The sequence below is a fragment of the Lytechinus variegatus genome, chromosome 5 (assembly GCF_018143015.1).
Source record: "Lytechinus variegatus isolate NC3 chromosome 5, Lvar_3.0, whole genome shotgun sequence".
NCBI classification, from domain to species: Eukaryota; Metazoa; Echinodermata; class Echinoidea; order Temnopleuroida; family Toxopneustidae; genus Lytechinus; species Lytechinus variegatus.
Window position 1 is genome coordinate 8409219 of NC_054744.1, and position 27199 is coordinate 8436417.

At 36.6% G+C, this 27199-nt stretch overlaps 1 protein-coding gene across 4 annotated transcripts in view; it reads left to right on the forward strand.

Moving 5' to 3' along the window:
* LOC121415202 (band 4.1-like protein 4A) overlaps positions 1–27199 on the forward strand; it is a 91582-nt gene that overhangs the window by 27472 nt on the left and 36911 nt on the right. For all 4 annotated transcript variants that reach the window (XM_041608363.1, XM_041608364.1, XM_041608365.1 and 1 more), the window contains exons 6-13: positions 140–316; positions 3683–3743; positions 16230–16381; positions 17361–17612; positions 20520–20615; positions 22425–22574; positions 24070–24144; positions 25603–25650. In XM_041608363.1, the coding sequence (XP_041464297.1) occupies positions 140–316; positions 3683–3743; positions 16230–16381; positions 17361–17612; positions 20520–20615; positions 22425–22574; positions 24070–24144; positions 25603–25650 (1011 nt within the window). The remainder of the gene's footprint in view (positions 1–139; positions 317–3682; positions 3744–16229; positions 16382–17360; positions 17613–20519; positions 20616–22424; positions 22575–24069; positions 24145–25602; positions 25651–27199) is intronic.

Consider the following 27199-nt stretch of genomic DNA (forward strand, 5'->3'; position numbering starts at 1 on the left):
TGCCAAGAGCCAGGTAATGATTACATTGGCAATGATACCTTGATTTGGGGAGTTTTTTAAAAGTGTAAGATCATGATGTTTCCACAAAGTTATACAGAACAAAAAGATATCTGATTTTACATTTCCCCATCTATTTCAGGGGTCTGCAACCAGCTAAAGCAGAGATGGGATTCCTGGACAGGGTGAAGCGGCTAGAGATGTATGGTGTGGACCTATGTCAAGTGATAGGCATGGACCATATAGAGTACTTCCTAGGAACCACGCCCAAGGGTGTGGTCGTCTACCATAACAAGAAGAAGGTGGCGTTATATAACTGGTAAGTAGAGTAGTGTAGTGTTGGTAGGGTCGTGGGTGGAATATAGAGTTTAAGGAGGATCTCCTGTGAAATTAGGTAGAAAGTTATCATATAGAGTACTTCTTAAGGGCCACGCCCAAGGGTGTGGTTGTCTACCATAACAAGAAGAAGGTGGCGTTATACAACTGGTAAGTAGAGTAGTGTAGTGTTGGTAGGGTCGTGGGTGGAATATAGAGTTTAAGGAGGATTGCCTGTGAAATTAGGTAGAAAGTTATCATATAGAGTACTTCTTAGGGGCCACGCCCAAGGGTGTGGTTGTCTACCATACCAAAGAAGGTAGCGTTATACAACTGGTAAGTAGAGTAGTGTAGTGTTGGTAGGGTCGTGGATGGAATATAGAGTTTAAGGAGGATCGCCTGTGAAATTAGTTAGAAAGTTATCATATAGAGTACTTCTTAGGGGCCCCGCCCAAGGGTGTGGTTGTCTACATACCAAAGAAGGTGGCGTAATACAACTGGTAAGTAGAGTAGTGTAGTCATGGTTGGGTCGTGGGTGGAATATAGAGTTTAAGGAGGATTGCCTGTGAACTTAAATAGAAAGTTATCATATAGAGTACTTCTCAGGGGCCACGCCCAAGGGTGTGGTTGTCTACATAACAAGAAGAAGGTGGCATTATATAACTGGTAAGTAGAGTAGTGTAGTGTTGGTAGGGTCGTGGATGGAATATAGAGTTTAAGGAGGATCGCCTGTGAAATTAGTTAGAAAGTTATCATATAGAGTACTTCTTAGGGGACCGCCCAAGGGTGTGGTTGTCTACATACCAAAGAAGGTGGCGTAATACAACTGGTAAGTAGAGTAGTGTAGTCATGGTTGGGTCGTGGGTGGAATATAGAGTTTAAGGAGGATTGCCTGTGAACTTAAATAGAAAGTTATCATATAGAGTACTTCTTAGGGGCCACGCCCAAGGGTGTGGTTGTCTACCATAACAAGAAGAAGGTGGCATTATATAACTGGTAAGTAGAGTAGTGTAGTGTTGGTAGGGTCGTGGGTGGAATATAGAGTTTAAGGAGGATTGCCTGTGAAATTAGGTAGAAAGTTATCATATAGAGTACTTCTTAGGGGCCACGCCCAAGGGTGTGGTTGTCTACATACCAAAGAAGGTAGCGTAATACAACTGGTAAGTAGAGTAGTGTAGTGTTGGTAGGGTCGTGGATGGAATATAGAGTTTAAGGAGGATCGCCTGTGAAATTAGTTAGAAAGTTATCATATAGAGTACTTCTTAGGGGCCCCGCCCAAGGGTGTGGTTGTCTACATACCAAAGAAGGTGGCGTAATACAACTGGTAAGTAGAGTAGTGTAGTCATGGTTGGGTCGTGGGTGGAATATAGAGTTTAAGGAGGATTGCCTGTGAACTTAAATAGAAAGTTATCATATAGAGTACTTCTCAGGGGCCACGCCCAAGGGTGTGGTTGTCTACATAACAAGAAGAAGGTGGCATTATATAACTGGTAAGTAGAGTAGTGTAGTGTTGGTAGGGTCGTGGATGGAATATAGAGTTTAAGGAGGATCGCCTGTGAAATTAGTTAGAAAGTTATCATATAGAGTACTTCTTAGGGGCCCCGCCCAAGGGTGTGGTTGTCTACATACCAAAGAAGGTGGCGTAATACAACTGGTAAGTAGAGTAGTGTAGTCATGGTTGGGTCGTGGGTGGAATATAGAGTTTAAGGAGGATTGCCTGTGAACTTAAATAGAAAGTTATCATATAGAGTACTTCTTAGGGGCCACGCCCAAGGGTGTGGTTGTCTACCATAACAAGAAGAAGGTAGCATTATATAACTGGTAAGTAGAGTAGTGTAGTGTTGGTAGGGTCGTGGGTGGAATATAGAGTTTAAGGAGGATCGCCTGTGAAATTAGGTAGAAAGTTATCATATAGAGTACTTCTTAGGGGCCACGCCCAAGGGTGTGGTCGTCTACCATAACAAGAAGAAGGTGGCATTATATATCTGGTAAGTAGAGCAATGTGGTGTTGGTAGGGTTGTGGGTGGAAGATAGAGTTTATGGAGGATCACCTATGACATTTGATAGAAAGGGGTCATTATAGAGTACTTCCTTGGGGCCACGCCCAAGGGTGTGGTCATCTTCCATAACAAGAAGAGAATGGTACTTTGCAACTACTTTGTAGAGCAGTACAGTGCAGAGAGATATATGGGGGTTGGAGATGAAGAATGTACAAATAACTGGGCCCAGTGTAAGGGAGGGATGGGCGATGCAGCGGCGCAACTATCAGCAGAGTAATATTAAGTGGAGTAAAGTTATGTTACATAAGCTTTACATGTATATTATTATTTATATATTGTATGTAACTGTAAATGCATGAAATGAATTGGTATTATACTTTATGTTCTGTTGAAAATAAATCAAACTTGAATTTGAATTTTGTAAAGTTGGATTGAGGGGACCTGTAGAATTAAAAATATGCCTTTATAATTCAAATAGCAAATTTCCTTCTATCCACTCTATCATTTCTACCATTGTGAAACAAAGATAACCAGAAAATGTACATGACTATTCATGTTATAATTGTCCTTATTGTAAATATGTATCCAGTAATTATCAATCCTTAGTCTTATTTCCTTTTTCTCACATGCTTTCATTCATGGTTTATTATTTTGTCTTAGCATTCCATTAGTCTGATGGCACAGACTCTATATTGCAATTCACCTAGTGCATATTGTCTGAAGCAGTGAGACTAGGTTCACATATTGTTGCTGCCTCTATCTTATCATGGACCTACATAGACCATTTCCATTCCATTCCATTCCTTGTTTTTATTTGGCAATAAGTCATGATTGACTATTTTTGCCACTCACTGTATAAAGAGTGGGGTAACAATTTTATTGATTAATACTATTTTTTATTTTTAATTTTTATTTTTCCCCCTTTTTTCAATCATTTCTTGTATATTCATTCTTTTTTTTCTATGAAAAAACGAACAAAACAAAACATTTAATACATATAAGAAGAAAAAAATGATATAAAGTCGTTGATCGACGATCTGTGTGATATTATATAAGAGAAAATCATTTCAACAAGAGGGGCTAACATTTTAACAAGTTTTTCTGTACTCTGAATTCTCAGTGTACCAAGCATCATTTGTGATATATTCGGGGTTTTTTATTTACGATTCAAATAATCTCAGTGGCCTAAGATAATTTTCTAGGGTTTTATTGACCCGTAAAGTATGTAAAAACAGAGAGTTTTGAGTCTAGTCTTCATTCTAGACATGGTATAATTGTTAAATTGTCAGTTTTGAGTCTGAGCTTGGAGACTAGTATTCTATTTTCCCTTACCTGTTCCAAATTTTTCTTCTTTTCCTTTTATTTTGCAGGTCAAAAATCAAACAAATGAACTTCAGACTCACGGAGTTCAGGATCACTGTAGAAGGCAAGGTAATGAACGGATCTTCTTACTTTTTCAACATTCATAAATTTTTGTGATTTATTTACCGTTTTCAGAGAAATGATGTTTCGGTATTTAGGTGCATGACACTTCAAAATAGAAATTGGATGATTTTGGAGTAAGGATGCCAACAAATGTGATCAAACTTCTTGTTTATTTTAAGACCATGCTCGTTTTTCTTCAAGATCATAAAGTTGATGAAAAACTAACATTCAGTATTATCAGAACTTGAAGTTGAAGTGAGTTGGAAAGGATGATGGGAAAAGTACAACCTACTTTTGGCTTCTAGTTTTATTGAACCAATGCTATATTTTAATAAGACAAACAGCATTGAACATTTCATTCATGGGGGCTGGGGTTGATCTATCTAACTAGCTATCTTCTATCTATTTTCTGTTTATCTGTCGATCTCTATACGTCTAGACTGTATCTGTCTTTCCTTCTGTATCTCTTTATCTAAATTAAGCCTGAGTCATATCGATTATTTTGAAAACCGGTGTTCGACAGCTCTAATTCGATCGAACATCGATGCATCGAATATTGAAGGCGGGGAAAATGTAGTCTTTTGTTTTTGCGTCAATGCGATTGATGCGCTTTGCATATGCACTACGCACTGACGGTGTGCGCTGCGCTGGCGTTGGCCAGGTGAGCGTAGCACAAGCAGATGACAGAGCAAAGTTCATTTGTATTTTCCATGATCACAAAACACACAAAAAAAGGCCGGGGACCAAAGCAGAATTCTTCCCAAAATATCTTCAACAATGATATTTGCAGATGACAACATATAAGTTTAAAATGAAACAATAATAAAGACATGAATCACGCAGAGTCGATCCGAATGATTTTCGGTCAACTAGCATTCGCAGTCCATTCACCAGCCCCGTCCGCAGCTCCGTACACTCACTCTGCCGAAACGACAGGCGTGCTTGACGTCAGCGCCAGCAAACAAGTGCAATCAACGGAGAGCGCTGTAACTTGCCTGAGATTGTGTAGTTGGATCCAAAATGAGCTCCAAATAAATTTATATCTCTGGATGGTCATTTGAATTGCTATTCAATGCTGATATAACGATTGTGAGGAAAGATTGTGGAATATGAGTTATGACGATGTTCGAGAATTAATCCTGATAATGACAATCCAGTTTTTTAGACGCAATTGAGCATGCGATCAAAATAAATACGAATGTTTCGAATCGAGCCCTAAATTCATCTAAATTATTACGATTTAAAAAGATTTTATGGTCATACTAAGAATATTGACGATGTCAGCAAAGTATGTTATGTTCATATGGAAGAATTAATACTGGGATTATTTCTGTTGTTATTCCATCTCTGGACGTCTCCTCCAAGCTCCAAGAAAATAAGCACAATGCGCATGCGTGTTCGATGACGTATGACATATTTTCCCATTCATGAAATCAGAGCCCAAAGTTGGGCACAAACCCCGGCACAAACTAGCTTCAAATTGATGGGAAAAAAAAATCGACGCAATTTTCTATGTTTTGTCATGTAAGATGTTATTACATGTATATGGTGATATTACGAACTTGAACAGAGTTTTTGCATGTACATGTAGACAATGTTCGAGAATCAATCCTGACGTGATGATTATTTTTTTAGACAAGTGCACTAGCTCGACTCAAGAAGTCGATCGTCATGAGATGTCCGCCATTGAAAATTGAAACGAAATACAAACGTTTCACATCAAGCTCTAAATTCATATTAATGATTATCATATGCAAATTATTGTTAAATATTACGATTAAATAATATTCTATGGTCATGATATTAATATTGTTCATGAAAGCAAGCTTTATTTTACGTTGATCGCGTCAATTTCCGGCCATTTTCTGGTTGATTAAAGAACAGTACTGCGCATGCACGATCGATGGCCATGACTTCCATTCATGAATTCATCGTGCATAAATTATCTCGGCACGAGCAGACGAGTAAGACTCGAACTATGATCGAAATAAACTTCAAAATAATGGTGAATAGCATCATAATTACTCAATCGGTTTCATTTTGGGGGCAATAGAAATCAAGTAAGTAGTAGTAAAGTTGGACATTACTGATGTTTTGATGATTGATTGTGTAAACCAAACAAATCGGCCAGCTGACGTATTTTTTTTTTTTTCGATGCACCGATTTTGCAAAATCTGCATCGGTGTTCGATGACATCGATCGAACACCGATTTCAAAATCGATTCGACTCAGGCTTGATCTAAATCTCTCTGTATCTATCCCTCTCTTTCTCCCTTTATGATTCTTGTTATCCTTGTTTGTGATTTATTTACCATTTTCAGAGAAATGAAGCTTCGTTATTTAGGAGCATGACACTTCAAAATAAAAATTTGATGATGCGAACAAATGTGATCAAACTTCTTTCCGGGAGTTTTTAAATTTGTGTTTTTTTACAAGCATGAGCATCATATCTTCATATTTTTTCCCCAAAGTTTTTAATATTTCTTTTTATTGGTATTGTAAAGATTTGAATAAGGCTTTTATTGATTTTGCGGTTGTTGGCATTCTCCAAAACTTATTTGCCATTTTTTACAGCAGTGAAGTATTCAGAATAGAAAATCTTTTTTCTTAAAGATTTAACTTAATATTGTTGTGTAATATATATATATATATATATATATATATATATATATATATATATATATACATATATATATATATAGTAATAATAATTTATATTCACGTGCATGGATAAAAGGAATGCATATTCATAGGGTCATCAATATGTAAATTAGCATATTTTATCAATCCATTGATAGCTGATTTATTTGTTATTTATTCATTTATTTATATTCAACTCACCAGGTAATTTTGTTCTTAATGGTTCACTCAGTCAGTCACTGCATAATTCAATATTCAAGACCCAACGCTCTAAATCTGGCCTGCATTTTCAACACAATATTTCAAAGAATGTTGTCATGTCATTTTATAAACCATCTGCAGCTGTAGAAAGAAAAGCATCATTCTGATACCTATCAAAAGGAAGTTAGATTGATCAAAACAGGTAGTCTTGCAATAGAAAACATGTCCTCTACTATTTGATATGATAGGACCTACCTCACTCATCGAAACCATTACACTAACAGAGGAAAATCAACCTAAACAATCCTAAAGTATCCTCTTGGTATGTATACTCTAGCTGATTGTTGATAGATTAGAATGGAACACAGTCAAATTGAATTTTAGTGGGATCTAAATTTTAGGGAGGGGGGTCTTAGGGTGTGTTTATGCTTCCATTGCGAGGACAGAATCAGCGATTTCAAACGTTGATTCAAAACGCCAGTCGTAAACGTGGTTCTGGGAGTGCTGTTTATGCTTAACTTTTCAGAGCAAATCATGATCTCCAGTTGGCTTCGCATCGTAAAGCGAGGTCAAATTGGGCTCGCCTTTTTTCGAAACTTTTTTTTGTCCGATTCTGGTTATTACGTAGAGATTACATGGAGCAATATGACTGTATTTCCCCGCGGATTTTCATGTTTATGATTGTGGTTCTGTTTATACTTCCCCAGAAAGCCTGATTCTGGTCAAACGACGTTTACAAATGCACCTTTTTGTGAGTTTACGATCAGCGTTTTGAAACAGCATTTAAATGAAAGTAAGCATGGACGCAACTGTGTTTTGGACTAATCACGTTTGGAAACGCTGATTCTGGCCTGAAAAGTGGAAGCATAAACATGGCCTAGAATGTTGGATGGATAAGTTGAATAATGTGTTGAGAATGAAAAGAGTATAGTGAAGTTGAGAGAAATTGAGGGGTAGATAGAAGATAAAAGAAAGTAACTAAATAGAGTTACTGAAAGAGAGAGATATATATATAAATATATAGAGGGAGAGATAGAATGGGAAGGGGTCAGGGTGGGGGGAAGGGTTGGGGTGGAGGGAAGGGGGGGAGGAGGGGGTTAAGAGCAAAAGGAGGGGAAGGTGAAAGATAATAATGAAACCTGTAGGGCCTTTGGGGGTGTTGACAAGGAAGAGGTTAAAATATAAGGCTATCAAGAAATGATAAAAACAGAAAAAATCAGAATATGTAAATCGTGATGATTTTTGATAAAAACATGAATACAAATAAGTAATAAAGAAATGATAACTTTTCATCAAAAAAGAAATAGGTGGAAATGCAATGCGATAGCTCAGTCGGTAGAGCTGGGGATTCGTATTCTGGTGACCCGGGTTCGATTCCCACTAGGTGCGCTAGTGCCCTTTGGTAAGGCATTAATCCTCAGTACCAGGTCCTTCGGAGGGGACTTTAAGCCGTCGGTTCCCTGGTTGCTTGCTTACAAGCATTCATGCTTTCTTAGCAATCAGGTAAAAAATCACCACACATATTCAATCAAAATGATAGTGAACGCTGAATAGCTATTGATATTATTGCAAATGCAAGAGCATGAGATTGATAAAGGCATTGGATGACAGATGGAAAGCAATGCAAGTATAATTAAGTTGTAAAAATTTGAAATAGAAATAAAATAGAGTGACAGATGATAAAGAGAGGCTGAGGCAAATGGTAATCTAGAAAGGAACAGAAATTGACAAGAATGGAAGGAGACAGGTCAGACATGCCTCCAGGCAAAAGGGAACGACATAGATATTGTTGACAAATTGTTGTGTAGCAACAAATCAAGATGGAAATTCAATCCTGTAAATACAAGTGACACTAATGCTCGTCAAACAATATGATATCATAGATACATAAAACATACCTTCACTGCTCTGGTACACGGCTTATCCATCATCAGAGGCAAACATATCTTTAATTGCCATTGCACATATTTTCAAACTCCCGGCTGTCAAACGTTCATAGCCCCCTCCCCCTTTCAATTACCAGATAATTTGAAAGAAAAAGTTCTTGGAGTTGAGTTTTATGGTCCATTTGTGTGTCTTGTTTATTTTAAGACCATGCTCAGCTTTCTTCAAGATCATAAAGTTGATGAAAAACTAACATTAAGTATTTATTAGAACTTGAAGTTGAAGTGAGTTGAAAAGGATGAAGGGAAAAGTCCACCAACTTTTGCCTTCTAGTTTTATTTAGTTAGTGTTATATCTGCATTAAGACAAACAACATTGAACATTTCATTTAAGGGGGCTGGAGTAGATTTGCATTTTTCACCTATCTATCTATCGCTGTATGTCTATCTGTCTGTCTATCTTTCTGTTTATCTGTCCGTCTGTATGTCTAGACTGTATCTGTCTTTCTGTATTTTTGTATCTCTGTCCATCTCTTAATCCCTTCATCTAAATGTCTCTGTATCTATCCCTATCTCGCATCTTTCTCTCTTTATGATTCTAGTCCCCTTGTTATCCCCCTTTCATCTGAGCATACCACCATTAGAAAATTAAACCAGTTATCCCACACCAAAACTTTCCAAATGTCTCCCATTCGCATCCATATCTTCCAGTCTAACCGCACTCTTGTATTGTTTCAATAAACATCAGGCCAGGTGGTCGGCAAACATGAATGTTGTTCTAACGCAGCATGTGCGACATGCCCGACACTTAGAGAACCTGCCGTGTTCGTGACCTGAGTATTGTTATTCGACACTTGCTAAGCAGTTGGGCACTTGAACTTAAGAGTGCTTTAAAGCAATTTATCGGCAGGCTTTGGTTGTGATCATAGGCATTATAACACTTGGTGGGATATGTTTGGGAAAAAAATTGGATGCCTTATTTTCTCAATTATAACACATTAGATAAAGCCCACATTGAAAATGCCTATCAAAATGTAGCAATAGTGAATAACACATCAGATGAACTTGGAGCAGATTAAATTAATATCAGAAATGAGAAAGTTCAGGAATTAAAATGTGATCAATAAGACCATAAATGAAAAAACATGTAATATCATATGAACAGTCGTTTCTGAAAGTTCACCTGAAAGTCTGATATTTTCATATTCCCTTCAATATTTTTCCAACAACAGTTGAAAGTCTATATAAGAGGCCGTTCTCATTACGCTTTCTAAAACTAGTTTTCTGGAAACAGATTCAGAAAACCAGTTGGAAGATCGCTTTCCTAGCGTTCCCACTTGATCACATGAAAGTGGTTTTCAAAATCACTTCATGTAAAGCACTTTTGTTGCTATGGAAATGCTCTCAGTGGAGTAACGCGTTTTGCGTGAAATTCAAAACCGCAGCATAGGCATTCTACACCTGTCGTGTGCGAAGATCCCTTCCCGAAGAACTGTTGTGTCCTCGCTTACGAAAAAACCAGTTTAACGAGGCAAAGCGATCTTGAAAACAACATCGCGATGTGGTTTTCTGAATCGGTTTGGAAGATTGCTTCCAAGATCGCTTCGACCATTCTCACAACACGTTAAACTAGTTTTATAAAGGTAGTTCTCACAACCGCGTAGCCAGGATTTCATTTTGGAGGGGGCGGTAAATGCACGCGAAGCGTGCCAACACTTACAGAGCGCGCGAAGCGCGCTCCCTAGGGGGTGGGTGCAGGGAGGGGGAGTTTCCCCCTCCCGCGCGAAGCTTTTAGTGTTTCATAAATTAAAATGAAAAGGAGCCGTTTCTCTTGTCTCTAGTACCTCCAATTCGGTTGACTCTATTGCGATTTTGAACCTTGTTTTCAAAAGTGATTGTGAACACACAAAAGAGGTATACAATGGAGGAACTTAAAATGATAATAACTCCGCGCGAAGCGCGGAAGCTAAAGTGTTTTATCAATTTTTCTTGCCATAAAAAGGGTCCCGAGAAAAGGGTATTCTCAAAGATATATTGAAACTTTCTTTGGAAAGATCAGATTTGATTACAAACAATTTAGCATCAGTGCATACTTTTAACTCGCAAAACAGAGGAGAAGATTGGTAGAGGAAGATATTCCTCCCCGCGCAGAGCAATGAAACTCTGAAATTTCAAAGGGCGGACGTTTCATCAAATGTAGATATCTCTAATACCCAATCGTCTCTTATTCAATTGATTTTCTAAGATTATTGAACTTCATTACAAGGAAAATAGTGCGCATAAAGTTGAAACTTCTGTGATTTATTGAAATTATCTATCTATATAATAAAGGATGATTATTTTTTTTACTTATCCTGAAGCGCTTCATTTTGAATATAAAGAAACTTAAGTGTCATTCAAAATTTCAAACTGAGGGCGCAAAACAGGACAGGAGATGAATGTATACAGGGAAATGACATGAAGTTTAATACAATTTGATAAAAAAAATATTGTACTTTTTTATTTAATACGACACGAATTCCATACCTTCCTCTTTTTAAATTAGGAACCTGTTTGCCCCCAAATTATGGTTGTTTATAGTAATGAGCTGAAAAGCGGAGAAGCTGACTTTATGGAGGTGACGGCAGAAACTGATATAAAGATTTTACCCGCTCGGAGCCGACCAGACCAGAAGTTGCGCGATCAATTGAAAAAAAAATAACTTCATATATTTACTTCGGCCTAACTTTACTCAAATTCATGCCCTTATGTATACAATTTTAACTTTAACTGGCAAGAAGCACATAGCTGAGGTGGAAAAACAGGGTTAAGGTGGGGGAACAATGGAGAACTTCAATATTGTCATTTAACCGCGCGCAGCGCGGAAGCAAAATTCATATAATAATTTAGAGCAAGAAGAGTGAAGGAGTTTCTCTTTTGAGAAAAAAATAAAGAATAAAAAGAAAAAACACAAAGCTACCTTTCTTCCCTTTCCTCCCTCCCTTTTCCTTTTCTCCTCTCTTTTCTCCCTTCTTTTTTTTTTCTTTTTGGGGACGTTTTGGGGGGGGGGCGACCGCCCCCACCGCCCCCCCTGGCTATGCGCCTGTATAAAGGTAGTGAGAACTACCACTAAACTAGTTTCCAGTAAACTAATTTTAGGAACATGGTGAGAACAGCCTCTAAGACCCTATAGTCATGAGGCAACTCTACAACTTCCCCTTTTCTTCCTTGGGATCCATGGTACGAGAATGCCTGGAACATTGAAGGCTGAAAGAGCAAACTATAAAGTGAGGCAAGATTGTAAACTGGTGGGGTATCTTCTTGGGATTTTTTGGTTATGTAGATATTCCAGTCTTCTTTTCGTAGAGAATCAGATATATGTAGGCTTGTTTTGACAAAAGTGAAGACACCAATGAACAAAGCATGAACAAAGCAAAGCAAGATATAGTAGTGTACTGATGAGAGGGAATGAAGATCTTCAGTCTTGAAGATCCCAGAAGTTCTGCACTTTTGTAATCTGAGTTTTCTCAAACTCTTACTGTGGTATTTCTATCATTTTTTACTTCTATTCCTTTTAAAGCACCTCATATTCAGTGTGACTTTCAATATCTAAAAATGAAATATGGTGAGTGGTGGGGATTTTTTACCTGATTGCTAAGAACGCATGGCTGCTTGTAAGCAAGCAACCAGAGGTCCAATGGCTTAAAGGGATGGTCCGGGCTGAAAATATTTGGATCTAAGTAAATAGAGTAAAATGCTGAAAATTTCATCAAAATTGGATAACAAATAACAAAGTTATTGAATATTAAAGATAAGTTGCAGCAATAAATAACTGATGCACTTAATCAGTTGTCAATACAATTATTATAGTTCTTGGTAGAAAAATTTTGAATAAACCTAATTTCATATAATAAAATACGAAAGATCAATGGGGAATATGACATCATCAGCCCACCTAATGAATGCCTAGAACTGTTTCATCGGAATAATGCAAATCTTTAAAATTCAATAACTTTGGTATCCGATTTTGATCAAATTTTCAGCATTTTGCTCTGTGAATTTTACTCTTGTATATTGAGATATGAATTATTATTATTATGAATGACCATCTCTTTAAGGTCCTCTCCGAAGGACCTGGTAATGAGGATTAATGCCTTACGAAAAGGCACTAGCGCACCAAGTGGAAACAAAACATTAAAAAAAACCACCACAAAATGCTTTTTCTCAGTAACAAGAAGAGGAGCGTTTCATCAAACGACATGCATGTTTTATCTGTCAATTCCTATTGTATTTGATGGTTTCCATAGAAACAGTGCTTCTCAACCAATCAAGATCAAGGAAAATTGCCAAACAATCATGAAATTTTCTCCTGATTTATGAAAGAGAGCATTTACATTTCCTGTTGGTCTAGCTATCTCCTTGATAACTGTTCAGATGATATTAGATGAAACCATGGTTGTGTATAAAAGGGAAGTTCATCCTGACGAAAAAGTTTGATATGAAAATAGGAACAAAAAAAGAAGACAAATATTGGGGAAAGAATGGGGAAAATCCTATCAAAGGTTAAGAAAGTTATTAGAATTTTAAGATTTTGGTTTTGCGACTTCATATACACTCAGCAAAAAAAAGTTAAAATATTCCATATAGATATTTGATTAAAGGTAAAATATTGTATGTCATCATGACCAGACAATATTCCTCTTCCAGTATGACATGACATTTTCATGCAAACAGTCATGCATGGGTGGTTGTATGCTCTAAACAATAGCAATGTCAGTAAAAGAAAATTGCAAGAATGGAACCAAAATCTTAACATTCTAATAACTTTCTTAACCTTTGATAGGATTATGGAATATGAAATGCATAAATTTCAAATTTTCAATGATTTGTGATGACTTTTTTCTCTTTAGGAGTGGGATTGAAATGATTTGTCTATTGATATACTGAAGGTACAATAAAAACCATTTTCAGTATTCTGAGATCATGACATTTCATTATCATATGATGTGTAGGAAAGTTGCTTGCTTACAACATCACAAATCAAATAATTCTAATTCTGATTCTAATTTCTAGTCAGCTAATATGCTACTAAACTACACAATGTGCTTGGTGTGCAAATCTTTGCGGCATTTTAGAGTTGTTCAGCTGTCGGCCCAGCTACAAAGGGTTTGTCCTTAAACTCCTGGGGCTTCCCCTCTGTTATCATAGGCCATTTAAGTGCCCTAACAGCATGGTGAGGTTTCAACAGGGAGTTCCCTGGTTTCACTGATCTCCCCTAATAGTATTAGGATGTTATTGATATCATAAGGAAAGCTTGCACCAAAGGTGATAAGCCGTAAGCAAAACAGGCTCATGTTTTGAATAAAGGCATGAATTGTAACAATGTGGATCACTGATAATATTTTCATTTATTGGAAAGATATAAAAATACACTTTTTACAGATGAACAACAATCTGAGTATGAAATAACTGACAAAATAGTATAATGGATCACATTGTCACAATAACAGAAATTCTGAAATGTTGCACTTTGATATTTAGATAGAAAACCATCGTGCCGTACTTTGGCAAAAGGAAGCAAGTTACAAAAGTATCATTTGTTGTAAATGAGCAATGTGTGTTTGTCATTTACATAGGTGTCAATGCAATTCACCAGCATATTTTCTTCAATATCTTTCCCTAGAATCATAATTTCTTCCCCAAGTTTTGCCTGAACGTGCAACATACAAAGGATGTTTCAGAAACAATAACTTAAGTTTGACTGATTGGTGACTTGCTTCCTTTTGCCAAAGTTGGGCAGCATTGTTTAAACAAATATTTGTCTGTGAGAAGTGAAATAAGAAATAATGTCTGACATCCATTTAAAAATTTGATCAATTTTTCTGCTATATCATTATAAATACCTGGGTGTTTGATCAGTGTACAAAACAATTTTGAAATAAAAAGAGCATATCATTCAATTCAGTTCAATTCAAATTTATTTTCATTCTTCAAAATGATACAAATAAGTACAAGATAGATTGATTAAATTTGAATAAACAATAGCATGAACAAAATTCAATATTGGAAAAAAAATACATATTTGAAATTAATTTAAATATAAATTAACATACATGTCAGGTCAAATCAATACAATCAATATCATTAAATATAATTAAATCAATGCAATTATGTATCATAAGAAGATTGATTTAGAAGACCAAGAACAGTAGTCATGATTAAAGAATTAAGGGATTAAAACAGCATTTATAATTTTTTGCTATTGACACAACATGTAGAGGTGGTGTGGCTCAGTGGATAAGTCTTCGGACTTTAAACCACAAGGTCTGAGGATCAAATTCCACTGCAGCACTAGCGTCCTTTGGCAATGCGTTTATGTACATTTGCCACTCTCGACCCAGGTGTAGTAAATGTGTACCCGGTAGGAAGGAATTCCTTGAATGCTTGATGTGCCCTATCAGGGTAGCCGTGCTAAAGCCGGGGTAATAGTATGCAGTGCTTAGAAACATTTGTATTTAGTGCTATACAGTGCGTATCAAAAAAAAGTTTACACTTTGAAAAAGCCATGGGAATTAAAAAATATACAACATGTGGGTAATTTTTTCACATAAATTCTTGGATTTGGGTCTCATCTATCCAATGAAAGTAAAAGTTTTGACAGAATGTTATCCTTGAGTGAGCTCTGTCCATTTTTTGTAAAGCTCGCAGAAATCTGTTTGCGCAGAAATGCTCATTTTCACGCTGTGTCAAGGGGAAAGGGCGAAATCAAACTTACCCTGCGAAACATTTCTCATACATTTCCCTTGCACTTTTAGTCAATTGAAATAGAATGGATACATTCAAGCATTTCTAACGATTTTGCCACCCAAATTTTAATCTCAACACTAAGTAAGCACAACCTCTACACTTTCTGTGCCAGCTGGATCTGAGGAAATAACTGAATTTGAACAAAAATATCAGACATCTCCAGCATTTTTCACTAAGTTCTTATTTAAAGTGGGTTTATATTTCTTTTTTCATTTAATACTTGTTTCTCCAGTTTTCCCAAGCTTGACAATGAATAACAAAATGAAAATGAAGCCTCGGGGGGGGGGGGGGGGGGGGTGGCCACTTACATTGGCGAGTGGATACCATGCGCGACCAAAAATACAAGTAAAAAGGATGTCTTTTTCACGATAGGGATAAGGGTATCAAAAACACAAAAATAATGAAAAAAGGGTATCTATTTCGCTAGGAAAGTTACATGTTTAGGGTCAACTTTGCGGGATGATAAAACAAAATTAAAATGTTTTATAAAGGATGTCCTTTTTGCCCCAACACTACATGTTTAGAGTCTGATTTGTGCGAGGCGTGGGGGTCGTACTAAACCAAATGCTGTGTGTTGGTAAAACCGACAAGCGAAGGACCTGTGACATAGTCCTCCTATTCCTATACTTGTTTAGGGGTTTATATCAGGGAATGTTTGCCAAGGGTATCGTTTTGTTTCCAATACTTGTTAAGGGAAGGGTTTCACACGCCAATACTTGTTAAGGGGTGCATTTTCAGAATATGGAAATTACGTGTTTAGGGTGCTTTTCGAGACCCCATGGTCACGCATGGTATCCACTTGTCAATGGAAGTGCCCCCCCCCCCGGGCTCTATACATGGTATAATTAGTTGAAGTGTCAAATATAAGTCTATGCTTATAGACTAGCCTACTGACTTAGCACAGGAATTCTCCACGAGGTTGTACAGGCAATGAAATTATAACTCTGTTTTCCAATCTTTCACTCCTTTTTCAATCTTTTAGGAGTATTCTTGGACGCTCCCCTCACACTCATCATGCAAGCATCTATTCCAGTGTTACATCGAGCAGCATATGTTCTTCAGGCTAAGGCCGTCCATGCTCGAACGCAATGGGACTCTTACCAAATCTCTCAAGAGCAACGGTAGCAGATACAGGTAATAATAATGATAGGTGGGCTTTTATTTAGTGTTTAAACCTTTGATAAATTGCAACAATATCACTGAAGGGCTTAAGCGATATATGATTGCCACTGTCATCAGATTCTTTTCCACTCCAAGGAGAGCATTTCAATTTCGTCTTGCATGCCTATATAGCCACAGATTTAGGAGCATTAAATTCTAATAAATTTGATGTGTTTGCAAGCATATATGTTTATCTTTAAAGGACAAGTCCACCCCAACAAAATCTTGAATTGAATCAAAGAGAAAAATTCAACGAGCATAACACTGAAAATTTCATCAAAATCAGATGTAAAATAAGAAAGTTATGGCATTTTAAAGTTTCGCTTCATTTCACAAAACAGTTCTATGCACATCTCTGTTGGTATGCAAATGAGGAACTGATGACATCACTCACTCACTATTTCTTTTGTATTTTATCATATGAAATATGAAATATTTTAATTTTCTCGTCATTGTTACGTGAAATGAAGTTTCATTCCTCCCTGAACAAGTGGAATTCCATTATTTTAACATTTTGTGCTTCGAGGCAAGGAGGTCCTATTCGTCGAATTCGTAAAAATTGAAATGTTGTATGATTCAAACAATAAAAAACAAAAGAAATAGTGAGTGACTGACATCATCAACTCTCTCATTTGGATGTTACTGGCTCGTTCATATAACTATTTTGTTTAAAATAAGCGAAACTTTGAAATGTCATAACTTTCTCATTTTACATCCGATTTTGATGAAATTTTCAGCATTGTGCTTGTCTGATTTTTCTCTATTGATTCAAATGAACATTTTTCTTAGGTTGACTTGATCTTTAACAAACATAGATTATAAGTAGGTATATTGATTGCCTCGTGTTAATATTGCCTCTCTATTTGAGTGAACTATTGTAAATCTGATGGCGATAAAAATATTTGCTTCTATCGTTGCTCAAATTCCTAGAACACCCTCTCTTCTATTTCAGTTTCAGGACTCAGGAGGAGGCACTTCAGAACTCCATGAGGCTGAGACGACCAGAGCCCCAGGTCCAGAGGGTTCCCAGCCGGCGCTACCTCAGGAGAGTCTCAGGCAATGATGCTGACCAGAGTCTCTATGTCAACCATTCTTCCTTGATGATGAACGGGTCACCGGGTATGGACGACGCAGATGGGACGATGACGATGATGATGTCGTCCGGGAGGGTCACCAAGTCTGTTGCTCCGGAACCGGTCAGGAGGTGAGGTCCTTTTCAATACCTGAAATATTTTGATATCTGGGAATGAATGTGGAAGAAATTTCAATCCCTTAAAGGCTGAGTCCACCCCAGAAAATGTTGATTTGAATAAATAGAGAAAAAATCAAACAAACATAAGGCTGAAAATTTCATCAAAATCGGATGTAAAATAAGAAAGTAATGGCATTTTTAAGTTTCGCTTATTTTTCACAAAACAGTGATATGCACAACTCAGTGACATGAATGAGTTAGTCGATGATGTCCATCATTCACTATTTCTATTGTTTGAATTACACAATATTTAATTTTTTACATATTTGACAATGAGAACCACCTTGACTGAACCATGTAGTATTAAACAATGCTAATTCCACATATTCAGGGAGAAATCAATCGTTGTTTCCCTTGACAATGAAGAGAAAATTAGAATATTTCATGTAATGAAATGCAAAAGAAATAGTGAGTGGATGACGTCATCAGTCTCCTCATTTGCATACCGACCAGGATGTGCATATAACTATTTTGTGATATTAAGTGAAACTCTAAAATGTCATAACTTTCTCATTGTACATCCGATCTTGATGAAATTTTCAGTGTTATGCTTGTTGGATTTTTCTCTTTTTATTCAAATCAACTTTTTGTTGGGGTGGACTTGTCCTTTAACAATTGTTCTGGATGCCATTTCATTAACATTTGTCATCTGTTGTCATTGGACAAGTCCAGTCCAATCTGAAAATCTACCTCTGTTTCGATCGGCTGAAAAGCACAGGTGTTGTGACTGTTACTATGGTAACTGTTGTATATTGACAACTTGTCAGTGCTGACAACTTTCATGAAGTAGTCCCTAGATTACACAGGGTTTTTAGCAGTCTTTTATTTCATGTGAAAACTGGTTTAGAATGTTGGCTTACTTCTGTTAGGTCATTCTTACAATAAAAGAATTACGAACAATGCCATGATGTTCTGTCTGTGTTGATTGCATTTTTTATCATTTTAACTTTAACTAAGTTTAATTAAGATCATAGTTACAAAAATACTGTATGTTTTGATTGGCTGAAAAGCACAGGTTTCTTGACTGTTAGTATGGTACAGGAGCTGTTGTTCTAATTGCTCTTATTTAAGCTTTTTAGACCCTTAAGACCAAGGCAAGTATTGTTGCACCTCGAGCGGGCTTGTCAGGGTAACATACTAATACAGGGCAGGAGTGGTGGTCTTGCACAATTTCCTAAGAACTTTTCTTTCCTTTCTTTCTTTTACTTTTCTAACTGATATACAGTGCGTCCCAGCAAAAACAAAACCGAGATTTAGCGATCATTTATCATTACTTAATCATAAATAAACCCGGTGGGGTCACTCAATATGACTTGGGGACCGCATGACCGTTACCAAAATCGCGGGAAAAGGGGTCAATTTTACGGAACGTCCGCGGACAGAACACTCCTCGAAGTAGTGAAAATAGGGGTGCTCACCGTCCTCGATCTGATGGAAATAGGGGTCAGGAAAAAGGGGAGAACGATTACGGGAAGTAAAATCTGTCGCCGAGTCACCAGCCGCATAATGCGCGCGCATCATGCTCTGTATCTTTATATGGACAACTCTACATTTATTTTTACAAAGAATTCTACTTTTCTTATTTTTCAAGAAAAATAAAGTTCTTTTGGATTATTGTATCAGTATGACATATGGCTCTTGGTCATCTTTAAGGACTGAGCACTCTGACGCCTGTGTTGCAATTTCCTCTAATGAGGAAAGGGTGTAAATGCCCTGTCCTTGAAATACGGTAATTAGGGGTAAATTTGCGAAATGGGCAAAAGTGTCCTTACAATCTTATAATTAGGGGTGTTTCAAGGTACCATTTTACCGCAATTTTGTCCTTGTTTTGCGTGAAAATAGGGGGTAAATTTCACAAAATGTCCTTGAAATTGACTGCAATAGGGGGTCACTTGCATTTGTGGTAACGGTCATACGTGTCCCCCTTTGGGGCTGAGTGACCCCACCGGGAAATAAACTAGACAAATGACCTACCAATTTAAAGCTTAGAATCTCCTCTTTCATCTGATTTTACTTACATTATTTCTCATTCACGCATGAGTGAGCAAAGACAATTTGAAGAAAGGATATCAAAAACTCATTTGGCGGGGGGTATCTGGGTTTTAAAAAGAAAACCACATATTTGAGAAGTTCAATATCTCCTCTTTAATTTGATAACTAAATTACAGAAAATGGTCAAGAAATAACAAAGTTCTGGTCATTTGAAATAAGGCTTGAATTTCAATAATTTCATAAAATGAAGATATTCTCCAGGCTGGCTTTCAAACTCACTCGACACTCCGTTTTGTTGACGATCAGCCATGCGTTAAATCTTTTGTTCACCATGCGAAAGCTTCTGTGGGAAACCTCTGAAAACACGTTTATCTCATGAAATTATGGAAATACAAGCCTTATTTCAAATGATCAGAACTTTTTTATTTCTTGACCATTTTCTGTAATTGAGGTACCAAATTAAGGAGCAGATATTGAACTTTTCAGAAATGTGGTTTTCTTTTTGAAACCCAGATACCCCCCGCCAAATGAGTTTTTGATATCCTTTCTTCAAATTGTCTATGCTCACTCATGCGTGAATGAGAAATAATGTAAGTAATATCAGATGAAAGAGGAGATTCTAAGCTTTAAATTGGTAGGTCATTTGTCTATTCTATTTATGATTAAGTTATGATAAATGAACCTAAATCTCGGTTTCGTTTATTCTGGGACGTACTGTAGATTGAACAAAGAAATTATTCTATTTTGAAAAAAAAGGAAAGCAAATTTACAAGGCAACAATAGTCAAAACTGACTAGTTTGCCTATTCAAAATAACAACAACAACATCTTCCTGTTTAATCTAATATCTTGTTCCCTTTGCTACTAGAACACACAATCAGATGAGTGGTCGGGAGAGTCCAACCTCTGGTATCAGTATCAGGTCTGTGCCTTGGGATGATGCTGATGGAGCTCTATCAGATAGGTAAGAATGGATGTAGTGATGGTAAAGATGGAGATGGTGGCGGTGGTGGTGAAGATGATAATGATGATTATGAGGGAGAAGGAGGAATATGATAACGGATGATGATGATAATGATAATGAGGATGATGATGATGATGACGATGGTGATGATGTTGTTTTTGATGGTGGTGGTTTTGATGATGATGGAGATGGTGGCGGTGGTGGTGAAGATGATAATGATGATTATGAGGGAGAAGGAGGAATATGATAACGGATGATGATGATGATGATAATGAGGATGATGATGATGATGACGATGGTGATGATGTTGTTTTTGATGGTGATGGTTTTGATGATGATGATGGTGATTTTGATGGTGATAGTTATGATGATGATGATGGTGATGATGGTGATGACAATGATGATGATTCTGATGGTGGTGGTTAAGATGATGATGATGATTATGAGGGAGAAGGAGGAATATGATAACGGATGATGATGAGGATAATGATGATGATGATGTCGATGATGATGTTGTTTTTGATGGTGATGGTTATGATGATTGTGATTTTGATGGTGATGGTGATGATGATGATGATGATGATGATGGTAATGATGGTGATGACAGTGATGATGATTCTGATGGTGGTGGTGGTGGTGGTGATGATGATGATGATGATGATGATGGTGGTGGTGGTGATGATGATGATGAGGAGGAGGAAGATGATGATGGTAAGGATGATGATGGTGATGACAATGATGATGATTCTGATGATGGTGGTGCTGGTTATGATGATGGTGATAGTTATGATGATGATGATGGTAATGATGGTGATGACAGTGATGATAATTCTGATGGTGGTGGTGGTGGTGATGATGATGATGAAGATGTTTATTTTGATGATGATCATGATGATGATGATGATGGTGATTATGATGTTGGTTGTGGTGATTATATGATAACCATTATGTCAGTGGTGGTGATTGCTTTGGTAATGATAATGATAACATCAATTATGATGACAATGATGATAATGTTCGTGGTGATGAACATGACGATGATGATGATGATAACGATAATGGGAGTGACCTATAGTAATGGAAATGGGTATGTTACTGATGATGGTAAAGATTACAATTTTGACAATATAACTGGTCATGTTAGTGCCGATGATAGAAGTGATGATAAAGCTGATGAAGACAACATTTATTATGATCGAGAATATCATGTTGAATTTAACAACAGTAATAGTTATGGCTTATATTATGCAATCATTTAAAATATGTTCTTTGGGCAAATCAGATATATGTAGAAAGCTCCCCATCTTTCTTTAAAGGACAAGTCCACCCCCAACAAAAAATTTGATGTCATCCAATCACTATTTCTTTTATATTTTGTTATATGAAATATTCTAATTTTCTCCTCACCGTCCAATGATACAACGATTAATTCCTCCCTGAACATGTGGAATTAGTATTGTTTAATACTATATGGTTCAGTCGAGTTTGTCCTTATTGTCAAATCTAAAAAAATGAAATATTGTATAATTTAAACAATAAAAAACAAAAGAAATAGGGATGGACATCATCGACTGATCGACTCACTGTTTTGTGTTGTGAAAAATAAGCGAAATTTTAAATTGTCATAACTTTCTTTTTTACATCTGATTTGATGAAATTTTCAGCATTATTCAAATCTTCATTTTCCTTGGGTTGACTTGACCTTTAAAAACAGATTTGCTCACCTTGTAGTAATAAAATTACCTGACCTTATCATCTCTCAACCATCTCATAATTAACATTTTTTATGATGCTTTCTGAATCACACAGGGGTTTGTTTACGCGAAGTGGCGAGTCTCCCGTACACAGACCGAGACGGCCTCACTCCAGATCCTCATCACCAGGCACTAGCAGGAGAAGACATCACCATGGCGACCGATCAGGCAGCGAGACGGAATCCATCAGCTCCAGAAAGTACAGGTAAACATGATTTGCAGAATAGATAAGGTGCATTGTGTGTGATGCATAAAGATTGATTAACGAAAGTCTCTGGAAATATGATCATGAATAATTAAGGTAGATTTAACACTAACCCTGCATTAATGGCTGCCTAAACAGCTCGCTGTTGCGTGTTGTCGCTCGTTCTTGTGCATCCTTACTCGCATTTGCTTTTTGCCACTCATCTAAGTTTGTATGAAGTTAAGAGAGTCTCTTATTATTTGACTCTCTTATTTACTCCATTGGCTCTTTTTTAGATAAGCAGTTTACAGCAGCTTCTTTTTGCCTTTGTATGAAGTTTGTAGATTTTGCAGAATTGATTTTGATACATTGTGTGTGATGAGTAAAGGTCAATTAATGAAAGTTGTTGGAAAAGATAAAGAAGAATTCAACCAAAAGTTTTGATCTTTCGCGCGTCTCAAAAGTATGGTGGCTCTGAAGTGTGCTCGATCACATGACTTCATTCGTGAAGTTTGCGTTTTTCGTTGAGGACTATGCAGTTTTAGTTGTGTAGCATGACGCGTTGCAAACAAAAATTGCAAAGTTTGCAATGAAAATGATGTACTTCACGACTGAAATTGCAAAGTTTGCAACGAAAATCGCGAACTTCACAACTGAAGTTGTGTGTCATGCATGTGATCGACTGTACTTTAGAGCCACCCTACAAAAGTTTAATTGATTTGTATTTTTCACTCAGGCCCAGCTGCATGGATCCTGTAATATCATGGTTTTTGAAACATTAACTTTTTATTCATGACAAAAGACTAACTACTCGAAATAATGCTAATGGGTGCCTTTTGGGAATAATTACTTGAATGCACTGAATCTGGGGTAACAATAGTTGCACAATAGGTGGTTTCAGAACGTCTGGAAGTTCGTCAGTTCCAGGTATTCTCTGATCGGGAAATTTGCCCCGATCAGAAAATACCAGGTATTTTGAGGTGGTTTCAGACCGCCTCGGAGTTCATCAGTTCCAGGTATTCTCTGATCGGGAAGTTTACCCCGATCAGAAAATGACAGGTATTTTGGTAATGTGAGAGCAATCTACACGTAATTTCCCTGAAAGAGAGTACCTGCTAAATAGTAGGTACTTTGTGAAATTACGAGAACTTTCGCGGGGATTTTTCAAGGTCGTAGGTATTTTGACAATGCGAAAGCAATTTACGGAAACTTTTAGACCAGCGTGTCGTTGGGCCCAGGCCCCTTGGGTGGCTGCTTGGCTAGTGATTTTGAATCTCATGCCTTGCCTGCTTATCAGACCATTCTGCGCATGCTCGTAACTTCAGGAACTTATCCTGAAAGGTACACATTTCGGGGCGGTGTGAATGCAGTCCAATAATTTTTTAGCCTTCAAAAATTCTCATAACTTAACAGGGATTCTTATGATCGAGGTGGTTTGAAACCACCTTTTGTATCCTCTATATAAATCCAGCTATTGACCGTTTTATCATCTCTGTTGATTTTATTGTTGTTACAGGTACAGAAGGTCATTAACAGGGTCAGAGGCTAGTGGGGATGAAACAAGCCATCGGAGAAGAAGGAGAAGAAGAAAGTGAGTGGATGAATAGACAAATAAAAATTTTTTAATATTTCATTTTCATTGCTTTATTGATTTCTATTGATGGGGAAATGATCATGAAATGAACATATCCCATGGAACATTTCAAATATTGACCCCCACCCCTTACAATGCTTCTGTCAAAATTATATGAACTGGTATGCATGTTATCTCAAATGATCTTTATTGCAATTATTGAATTATCTTTCAGTTTTTAATTGAATTAGTCAAAATTGGTTTTGTTAAAAGAGCTATTGTATATTTGTGTAGAAATGTGAAAGACACAGAGGCCCGTATTCTGAAGTCGGGTTTAATTTAGACTCTGGTTTAAAGTTGTGGTTTAACTCTGGACAGCCAGTAGTTGCATAAATCTCTAACAATATAATATAAATGTATCAGCTCATTTTGTCTCTCTAATCATTCTTAAAGGGGAAGTTCAGTCTCACAAAAAGTTTATTGTAAAAATAGCAGAAAAAATAAAAAATATTGCCGAAGGTTTGAGAAAAATTCATCAAATAATTAAAAATTTATTAGAATTTCAATTATTTGATTTGTGACGTCATATGCGAGCAGCATTCCTACATAGCGAATGGTAAAAAAACAATAAAATGCCATTTTCTCAGAAAATTGAAAATAGTTTTCACTGTACCTTTTGTATATCAATAGACAAATCATTTCACATCCGATCATGAAAAGAAAACAAAATTAAGTCATCAGGAACCATACAAAATTTGAAATTCATACATTTTATATCACATAACACATGAGGCAGCTGCTCGTTTATGACGTCACAAATCCAAAACTTTGAACTCTACTAACTTTCTTACACTTTAATGGATTTTCCTCAAACCTTCACCAATATTTTTTACTATTTTTTCTGCTATTTTTACAACAAAGTTTTCTTCAGGGTGAACTTCCCCTTTAACTGTTTCTGAAAGATAAATATGATAACTTTCTTCACCATTCATGGGTTAGGAAAGAGCACAGTAAGCGTAAGAAACACGCAATTAAAGGATAATTTGATATGTTTGGCTTTCCACAATGTTAGCACAGAGTTAAACCATGGCCTAATTTAAGCCTGACTTCAGAATATGGGCCAGAGAGTTTACATTAAAGTACACCAAAAAAAATGATGTATTGTAAGGTGAATGAGAACTGTCAGTATGATATACGTACATGTACATACAATCATAATAATATTAATAATAATAGGCATTTATATAGCACCATCTATCTAGAAATATTCTATTCCGAGGCGCGTTGTTATTATTATTATTACCCCGGCTTTAGCTCGAGCTGCCTTTCAGCGCTCATGCATTCAAGGAATTACTCCTGCCGGGTACCCATTCACCTCACCTGGGTCGAGTGCAGCACAATCATATACTTGTAAATGGGAATGCATTCACCCACCGACGCTGATTTATTTGTTTGTTTGTATTTATTTTTTGCTAGATCTCGTGATAGCAGCGGGAGTGACGGTGAGGGGAGGCATCGGAGAAGGTGAGTTTGACCGTCAATTGGATTTTCAGTTACCATGGTTAATTCGGTTGCCATGGAGATGTAGGTATTCTATCCATTATTAGTCCCATGAGATTAGATTATACCACCACCCCCCCAATCCCTGCAAAAAAAAGATGAGTAGAAAAAGGATACTCCATCTGCGTGCAACATATCCACGCATTGTGCATTTCAGCTGCTATGTTTAAAGGTCAAGTCCACCTCAGAAAAATGTTGATTTGAATCAATAGAGAAAAATCAGACAAGCACAATGCTGAAAATTTCATCAAAATCGGATGTGAAATAAAAAAGTTATGGCATTTCTAAGTTTCGCTTATTTTCAACAAAATCGTTATATGAACGAGCCAGTTACATCCATATGAGAGAGTCGATGATGTCACTCACTATTTCTTTTGTTTTGTATTGTTTGAATTATACAATATTTCAATTTTTACGAATTTGACAATTAGGACCTCTTTGCCTGAAGCACAAAATGTTAAAACAATGGAATTCCACGTGTTCAGGGAGGAATGAAACTTCATTTCACATGACAATGACGAGAAAATCAAAATATTTCATATTTCATATAATAAAATACAAAAGAAATAGTGAGTGATTGATGTCATCAACTCTCTCATTTGGATGTAACTGGCTCGTTCATATAACTATTTTGTTGAAAATAAGCGAAACTTTAAAATGCCATAACTTTCTTATTTTACATCCGATTTTGATGAAATTTTCAGTGTTATGCTTGTTGAATTTTTCTCTTTTTATTCAAATCAAGTTTTTGTTGGGGTGGACTTGTCCTTTAAATAAGTCCTTATAAAATAGAAAAAATGGTCTACTTGGCAACTAAGAGTGCAAGAATGGCAATTGGTTATAGTAGAATGTCATTTAAAAAAAATCATAGATTTAAAAAAAAATGGTGGATAGCTCTCAAAAATAAAAGTAAAGACACACTCTTCGTCAGTGTCCATGGTGTGACAAAAAATCAAAATCTGTTTTGAGTTAATATCTATATATTTCTGTTTGTCTATTCAAAGATGTGTTTTATTATATAATGTCTGTTTACACATGATTGAGAAGTGTACTATCATTACCAATCATATAAATATAACCCAAAGATATATCAGTGAAAAGTTGTTGCCTACATTATATGAAAGGGCCTAAAGTAACAGGATAAAAATTCCACCATTTTCAACAACAATAAAGATTAATGGAACAAGTTGAGGGGAAGAAATCGGGGGAGATGTATAAGAGCAAGTGTGAATGTGACGTCCAAACTACCAGGGGGTATATTACAGAGCTGCCAAAAATGGCAAGTTTCTTACTCCCTGAACAGGCCTGTTCACACTGTAAGAGTATAGGCATGGTAATAGCCTTGGAATAAGGATAAGCCACATTCTTGGGGATTTACCGAAGCTTAAGACAGGCTTTAATGATTTTTTAAAAAAATCATTCCTTGGTCAAATGATCAAATTAGATAGAAAAAAAATATACATTGGACAACAATTGATTTTTTTTAGTCTGATTTTTTAATACTTTTTTTTAT